At 39.9% G+C, this 9212-nt stretch overlaps 1 protein-coding gene across 1 annotated transcript in view; it reads left to right on the top strand.

Moving 5' to 3' along the window:
• The window catches only part of LOC135200720 (uncharacterized), a 29655-nt gene extending 24989 nt beyond the window's left edge, over nucleotides 1–4666 (top strand). Inside the window, exon 3 of the mRNA XM_064229326.1 lies at nucleotides 4584–4666. Coding sequence (XP_064085396.1) covers nucleotides 4584–4666 — 83 coding nt within the window. The remainder of the gene's footprint in view (nucleotides 1–4583) is intronic.
• Nucleotides 4667–9212: the final 4546 nt, after the last annotated feature.

The following is a 9212-nucleotide window of genomic DNA, read 5'->3' as shown; positions in this document are numbered from 1 at the left end:
AAAACACTAAAAGACATATTGTTATAAAATATAAGAAGCTACTTATATTTTGAAAAAGTACAAGGGCCGCCAGAGAGGAAATCGTCCCTGTGGAGGGCTGTACATAAAACGAAACAAGTAAACAAGTAGGTTTCTGTATATAAGTATTCAGATATATTAATGAAGATATCATTTGCATCTTTAGCACTTTAATACTACGATATCGGAAATATTGATTTCAACCGACCACAAACTAGCTATGAGTATTGCCTCATCTACCCAAAACCCTTGTTGGAATTTGTTAATTAAGAGAGTAGACGTCACGTGTCCCACCCACCAAATGGGCGGCGCTGCCTGCAGCCAACTCCAGCAACTCAGGAACAGCGGAAAGTGTACCTACTTGTTCTCTGTGTAACCGGATATATTGCTGTTTCGTATGTGCATAGCGTTGTGTTTTGCGTCGTCTAATTGCAGAAAATAGCGCAGGAATCCTTCGGCAGCAAGCGGGGGCAACATCTCAGAGGTAAGCGAAGGAAAACGAATGCTATTTGACTTTTGCCTGTGATTTTATGCAGTCTTGTTGGATTTCCCTGTTGACATGTCCTGCTATTAAGCAAATTATGATCGTGGTTAATAAATACAGTGGCAATTTCAGTTTTTAAATCACATCATTCTTGTTATATATACTTCATTATATGGTAGAGTAAGATATTTCGTGCTCGTTATTCGAAATTCTCGGTAGTAAATAAGGCCTTAAGGTTACTGGTTGTGTCAGTCTCGTCTCTTCAAACAGTTGTTCTGACACAAAAGGAACCTTGCTGTATTTTGTCAGTCGTTAGGGATTCTCTGCATAAGTAGGCCTGTAGGATATAGTCTCTGCCGTCGGCTCTTACAGTTTCAGAGATGTAAAGGTGGCGATGGGGTTGTGTAGGAAAGGGCTTCGATCAGAAAGCGGTTTCTCACTCTCGGCGGGAGTCCTTCAGGACGTCAACAAACCTGAAAAACCTTTTTCTGTTACCTGAGCCAAAGCAAAAGTCGTTGTGTTTTTTCATACATAAAATTCATCTTTGTTCAAGTTACGTTTAATTTGTTTCCGTTAAACGAGAACGAGAAGCTGTCACACAAATTGGAGCAAGGAAATGACGTTTATAGCCTAGGCTACGCATGGGCCTACAAACTCCTCGCTTGCTAAAATTCTCCACCATTTGAAATATATTTTACAGCTCATTTACAAAACCGAAAAATATGTTTTCCAGCTGTAAAAGTTAGAGAATCATCAAGCTAAGGAAAAAATAACGTTTAAGAATGGTATTAACAAGGAAATGAACTCGTCCAAGCAAACGCTAGACCTGTGCTTATTAATTCGGCAGGCATTTTTAGTATCTGGCCATCGATTGACAACGATTATATTCCAGATGAGTAATTATTGCTTTCTTATGGTAGCCCACATAATTAAATTCCCACTTAAGTGTCGTTCCAAAACCTTAGAACGGAAATAAATTGTCTGATAGCCTGATTTGTCGTCGGTTTGTACCTAGACGCATTACAGGGAAAAAATCATATTTTGTTAAGCATGTCTTCAGCACTTCCGGAATTACGAAAGTGCATTTTTTTTATGTGACCTAGATACCGCCTTCATAGTCGAGCTATTCATTGCTTGCCTTAACAATGCTTGGTGGAATGTTGGCCTAGGAGGCGCCCTTGTTAGCGCAGCGTGTCTGGTTTCAAACGGCCACCCGAGACCACACGCTTGGCAGGGAGAGCGTCTTGTTACTGACTATGGTTTTTTTGACGCCATCTGTACCTTCATCGCAATGCGAACAATACTGTATTTACGAAAATCACATTTTATTCAGTGACTTTACTCTGGTGTTTTAGCACCAGTCAAATAGTTTTCTGTTAGTTATTAACTAAGGAGTTTATTTTTCTAGCTCTCAATAGTTTCCCTCTCACATTTCATTACTTCCTTGGGCTCCACCTGTGAATTATTTTAAAGTTAATTTCTAGGCAACATACTTTTTTTGTAGATTTCCTTAAGGTCTGAATACACATCTTTTCACATAATTTGTTAGTTTTCAAGTTTTATTTTTATTTTCTATATTTACGTAATTTTTTATTTGTATTGCTGGTCTTCCTTGAGTCTTTGTTCACCTCCATATGTAGATGAAGTACTGAATGAGCTAAAACAATTCTAAAAATTAAACAAAACCACAACAAAACGAAATAAAAAAAAATCTTGATTACATGGCATAATGTTAAATAAATCAACAGTTAACAGAAGGAGAATAAAAAAATGAAACGATGTAGGATTAACTCGACATATTTTCCCTTAGCACAATTGGTCCCGCCTCTTTTCTCTGACGTTATCTCACCAGGGGAGTGTTTGGGACGGGGGTGGGGTGGGGGGGGGGTTGGGGGGGGGATGTAGGGGGGGACGAGGCATGCCCTTGAATAAAACGGCTTCCCTCGTAAACTGCAAACGTCTACTCCATTTCCTTAGGATCCTGCTGACGTTCGCGCCATATTTCCAATAGAAGTCGTGTCTGCTCTGTCATTATTACTGTGTGTGTGTGTGGGGGGGTGGGGGGGGGGGGTGGGGGGGGGGGGGGATCGTAGGTTCAGTCACTCGATTGCCCAGTCAACTGCTTTCTTCTTGTTCTTCTCAGCCTTCTTCTTCCTCGCCTTCTTTCGATATGGGAGCTTTACAATTGCGTTTTGCTGCCAAGGAAAACCTTTTCTTTCTTCAATTAATGAAAGTGTTGTGTTACTGAACGTAGCCCCATGGTGCTGGTGGGTGACGGGGTTGGGGGAATGTTTTTGTTCCTAGTGAATTTTGTAATTAAGATATGCACTCTTGCATATATTCACATTTATTTATTGTATATTTTGTCAACAGCCTAAACAATTATTCTAGTCAATTCATATTTCAACCCTTGGACCCAACGAGACCGTGCCATTTGCTGGTACTCGGTGGAACCCCCTACAATCCCTTCACTCAATATATGTGGATATGTCGCCCATAAATGTTGAGCCTTCCCCAACACACACACACACACGACTAAAATAAAAAAAATGCTAAGTTTATTACTCATCATCCAAATTCTTACCTTTTTTTAATGTGATGGGTGAGCTTGCTTCTGGCTACAGAGGACATCAAAGTCTGGAACTATGTTTGTTAGCTACAGACGCATATCAGGTGCTGCAGCCAACTTGCTTCGGTATTTGTTTTTAGTTGCAATATAAATAGAGACAGCTGCTTCACACATGCATGTTGTTGCAAAGGGCATAAGATGTTTCAATGCTCGTTCAGATAATTCTGGATACTCATGCAACAGGTTTATCCAGAAAGGAAGGAGATGGTCCTTGTTGCATTTAGTTTTCAAACTTAGGTCAGTTGAAATGTCAATAAGGTGTTCTTTTTCAGTCACTGACAGATTCTGCTTCATCACATTATCCCATCCATGAATGGGTTGCGCTGCCATGTCAGAGGGTCTGTTTGTTTTGGAAAGTACTCTCGTAAATTATCTTTTTTTAATTGTTGTAGGTACAAAATCACGCAGTCTCTTGTACTACCAGCCAACATTTCATATACACGTGAAAGAATTTTACCACGAGATAGCCAACGCACTTCTGTATGTAACAGAAATAGTTAAAAAATTAACCTCAAAATGTCGAGACATGTCGTATTATTGTTGCCAGAAAACTCAAGCTTTGTGTACGGACTCTTGCTCGCAAAGAAAGACTATTTTGTACTGGTGGGAGACCGCCATTGTAAAGAAGAACGTAGCAGAACGTATACCGAGCGAGAATAACCGCCATGGCTCGTTCAAAATACGAAGGAAAAAACCAGTTTAGGAAGAGTACGACTCGCTCGATCTTGTTGCTAAGTGAAAGTACGATAAAAAAAAGGGCACGTGAAAAATCTTTAGACCTAAACCGTACAGCTGGATCTAGTGTACGTGCGATTTAAGAATCTGAATTGAGCGAAATTTAAACTTTATTTGTAAGCAAGATAAGTGAATGATATACCGAAATGGAAGTATACTGCAAGGAAAATATTGCTGATAATGAAAGAATATTACACTGAGTAATCAATAAAGCCTAATGATAGTGTAGCGGTTAATTGCCAGAAGTTGTAAAGAAGACATTATTATTATTATTATTATTATTATTATTATTATTATTATTATTATTATTATTATTATTATTATTATTCAGAAGAAGTAAGAAGAGGTGAAGGGAAATGCAGCTAAATGATAATAATTCAACTGGGTTTTGTGAATGAATCCCATCTCCTGACACAATGAGGCAAACACTCTAGAATGAAGAGGCTTACCCTTGATGAAATTAACTACCTTGATTACTTCATTAAGTGTCTTTTAGATCACTTGGCATCTTTTTCACAGCTAGTGCTTTTGCATGGAGGCAACAGTGTCTATGCTCCACAGCAGGTGCAACATTTTTGATGAGACCAGTTACACCCTTTACTGAGCCTGTCATTGCCTTTGCACCATCAGTGCAAACAGCAATGCAAAGGTCCCAACTAGATCATTTTTTTCTGAAGTATGTGTCTAATATCTTAAATATATCCTCACCTCTTGTAGTTGTCTCGAGAGCTTGGCACACCAGTAGATCTCCATTCACAGATTCATCTGACATATCGTACAAACACAAGGAGGACAGCTAACCCGGCAACATCGGTTGATTCATCAAGCTGAATGGTGAAGCCCACAGGACTTATTTTGATGCGGTTTATTAATACGGTTTCACAATTATCTGCCATCTCTTTGATTCGACGTGATATGGTGTCATTTGACACCATATGCATGATTTTAGTAAAGATTCTGCAATTGTATGAGCTTCACCAGCTTTAGCAATGTGATAACTTACTCGGTACGATGATTCAAGTGCATTTCTATTGCCTTGGTAAGCAAATTTTTTTATGGAAACCATACTTTCTTTTCACTGATCTCGTTTTCGTATATAAAAATCAACGTGTTTGTTAACTAACTGTTGGTGGTTGGTTTCAAGGTGTCTCCTCAGTTTTGCAGGATTCAAGCTACTATTAGCCAAAACTTGATTACATTCAACACATTGTCCATCAGGGGCATTTTCGTCTCCAACTGACATAAAAAAAATGTTTATGTAACTGTCATCAAATTTGCGCTTCTGTGAATTCCCAATACGTGATTTACTAGCTCTTGATTCTTGTGCCACAGAAGTAGAGGCTGTAGTTCATGCAAGGATTCTCTTTTCATCCTCCACCTCCTCTTCATCCTCCACATCCCCCCTCCTCTTCTCCTTCTCCTCCTCCTCATCATCCTCCTCCTACTCCTCCCCTTCTTCCCCTCCCCTCCTCCTCCTCCTCCTTCTACTCCACCTCCTCCTTCTACTCCACCTCCTCCTCTTCATCCTCCTCCTCCTCTTCATCCTCCTCCTCCACCTCCTCCTCCTCCTCCTACTCCTCCCCCGTCTTCCCCTCCACCTCCTCCTCTTCATCCTCCTCCTCCTCCTCTTACTCCTCCCCCTTCTTTCCCTCCTGTGAGTCTAACATCACATACTATGAAAGTGTATGAAAGGGTAATGAAGAAAAATATTATGAAACATTTAATGAAAAATAATTTATTTAATATAGGACAACATGGTTTTGTACCCGGAAAATGTACACAAACCCGACTGTTAGTCCACCGTGAGAACATATAAATATATGATAAACGGAAAAGAAACAGATATGGTTTACCTAGACTTTGCAAAAGCTTTTGATAAGGTAGACCATAATATATTAGTGAAGAAAATTAGAAAGCATAATATAGTGAACAAAGTAGGAAGATAGACAAAGAATTTTTAAAAAACTGAAAACAAATATTGATTGTAAACGATGAGAAATAGGGTGAAGCTAAGATAATATCCGGTGTGCCACAAGGTACGGTATTAGCTGCATTGCTATTTGTTATTATGATTGCAGACATAGACAGCAATGTTAAGGACTAGATAGTGAGTAGTTTCGCTGATGACAAGAATAAGTAGAGAAATTACTTGAGACGAAGATAGGAACTCGCTACAAAGAGATCTTAACAAAATATATGAATGGGCAGAGGTAAATAGGATGGTATTTAACAATGATAAATTTGAATCAATAAACTATGGAATTAAAGAAGGAATGCTATATGCATATAAGGAAGCAGTTAATGACCTTGGTTCGATGTTGAATAGGAACATGTTATGCAATAATAATAATAATAATAATAATATCCTTTATTTCGGCTCAGGGCCATATACAATGAATATACAAAATACACAGTAACATACACAATCTAGATATATGAGACAACATGATAAGAAAATGAGTAATCGGCACTTATCCACAAAATAGCTGAGGAAGCATCAAAAATAGTAATCATAATACTGGTAATAACAGTAATAATATTGGTGAGAAAAAAAAATGCATTGAGAGTTATAACAGTTAGTGCACAGATTATATAACTTAAATTTCAACTAGAGACCTTAGGTGGTTACAGTAGTCAGGTCCATAGGGCTAAATACGAAAATTGAATGTAGAGAGAAAAAAAAAACTTTAACTTGATAGTAATCACAGTAATAATGAAAAAATAAAATATCAGCAATAAATATAATAATGACAAATTCTGCAGATGACATCTTGCCAACACAGAGATTAAGTCCTTTAGGGGACAAAGGCCTCATTTTCCCATCTTTCCCACAATTTAGATCTTCTTCTTGCTTCACTCCTTAGGATGCTTTGTATGAGCGAGTTGCCGCTGTTTCTCACTCGGGTTACCAGACTGGACATTGTTCGCCTTACAATGATTTTTAAATTGTCCTGGTGGTTTTCTAAGAACATCTGTGTGGCGGAGTGGTAGCGTGGAGTGTTTGTGAGGCGTCTCAGAATGTCATTGTGCACAACAGTGATACGTCTCATGGTCTCTCGGGTATAGTTCGTCCAGAGGGAACACCCATAGATACTGTAACAGTACGAGCGGAAGAGCAGCAGTTTCACGTCTCGGTGACAGAAGGCAAACCTCCTTGCAATCATGTTGCCAGTTGCACATAGTTTACGACGCCTCTGTTCAATGTCTGCCGTATCTTTTAGGTCGTCGGTAATAATGTGACCCAAAATACGGAAATTCGCGCACAAATTCCAGCCGATGGTTTCCGAGGAAAATTTGTGGTTCTGCAATATGCTTAAGCGATCTCGGGAGCAACGACATGCACTGGGTCTTGGTTTCGTTGTAGATTATATCAAATTCCTCTGCATATTGGCGGCAAGTGTCGATGAGTCGTTGAAGGCCATGCACTGATGGGGAAATCAGAACCATATCAAATAGCAATACTATTGGCAAAATGCAAAGCAAAAATGGAAATGTTGTTACGGCACTTCAAAACAAGAAAAGCCGAACACACGATTCTGCTTTATAGAACGTATGTTCCTAGTCCACTTGAATATTGCAATATGATATTGCACAAATAGAGGGTGTACAAAGGTCCTTTACATCTCGAATAGAAGTAGTTAAGGATCTTGACTACTGGGAAAGACTACAATTTTTAAAATTATATAGTCTAGAAAGGAGAAGAGAACGCTACATGATAATACAGGCATGGAAACGCCGAAAACATCATTGAGCTAAAAATATCAGGAAGAGCAAGCAGAGGTAAATTAATAGTGCCCAAAACTATACCAGGAAAACTAAGGAAAGCACACAGGACATTAATCCACCACGCAGCAACATCGACAATGCAGCGTCTATTCAATTTCGTTGCCGGCTCATCTGAGATACATATCAGGAGTAAGCATAGATGTGTTTGAGAATAAGCTCGACAAATATCTAAGCTGCAATCTCAGACCATCCAAGATTGGAAGATGCAAAATATACCGGAAGGTGCATTAGGAATACTCTGGTAGACATGAGAGGTGCCTCACACTGAGGGACCTGGGGCAACCCGGACAAGGTGTAAGGTTAGGTTCCCTCCTCCTCCTCCTCCTCCCCCCTTCCCCTTCCCCATCCCTCCTCCCTCCTCCCGCCCTCCCCTTTCCTCCTCCTCAACCCTTCCCCTTCCATCCCCTCCTCCTCCTCCCCCTTATTCCCCTGCTGCTCCTCCCCCTTATTCCCCTCCTCCTTCTTTCCCTCCCCTCCCCTCCTCCTCCTCCTCTTCATCCTCCACCTCCTCCTCCTACCCCTCATTCACCACCTCCTCCTCCGTATAATCGCTTATAACCTTTACCATAAACACTACTCTACCTTTTTTTTTTTTACCAGACCCACCAACTTATTTCCACCTTCACCTTCTGTCTAACACTACATCCGCTGCCATAGCCTCTCTGCTCCCAGTTTCGATGGACGTTGTTCAAGCTCACACCAGAGCAGAGAAAGGCAAAAAAATATTCAATTTAGTGAGGTTGAAACCATTGCTTCTAATTATACAACTCCCCCTCCCCTCCACTTGAGGAATCCAAGAACTCTCATCTCTTCCTCAGTGAGGGAGGAGCCTGGATCAAAGGAGCCGTCCGCCGAGGATTTCGGATCTCCTCGAATCTATAAATGACTTCACGAAATGGAAACGCCCGTTGTTCGTGTCCTTCATAAACGACAATATAGATACTACAGGCTCCCTTTGTCTATCCTCCTCCTCCTCCTCCTCCTCGGCGTCTTGCTTTATTTCCTCATTTCCTTCTCCGTTTTTCTCATTCCGAAAAAGAAGGAAAAATCGTATGAACCTCCCTCTCTTTGTTTCGAGGCAAATTAGATTGCCCTTCTTAGGGGTAAAAATAAAAAGGTAAAGGGGACATGCATTCCCTTTTCCCCTTGTTTTTTTTTCAGAATTTGTGTCAGGTAAAAAAAGTATACAATTCGAAACCGAAATTGTTATTGGTAGAATCTACATAACAAAGGCCGGGATGAAAGCCCGGCCTTCGGACGCTCATCGACACATATTTATTATAACTGCTTTTTTCAAAGGCTTGTGATGTCTGGTGTCCACTAAACATCTGGCGAATGTGAATTTAAAGTCAAGACAATTTTTCCATAAATGAAATAGATACATTCTAGAAGTCATTGTAAGTGACATTATAAGTCGTTAATTAAAGAATAATAATTGAATGTAAATTCTGTCAGCTATATTCTGATACATTTCTTACTAAAGAGAAGTAATTCGAGTGCAAGCACCTATGTATGGCCATTATAAAAAAAAAAAAGGAGGGGTGGGAGAAATTTTCACAA

This window comes from Macrobrachium nipponense, chromosome 27 (genome assembly GCF_015104395.2).
Source record: "Macrobrachium nipponense isolate FS-2020 chromosome 27, ASM1510439v2, whole genome shotgun sequence".
Classification (NCBI taxonomy): Eukaryota; Metazoa; Arthropoda; class Malacostraca; order Decapoda; family Palaemonidae; genus Macrobrachium; species Macrobrachium nipponense.
This window is presented reverse-complemented; position numbering and strand designations above follow the sequence as displayed.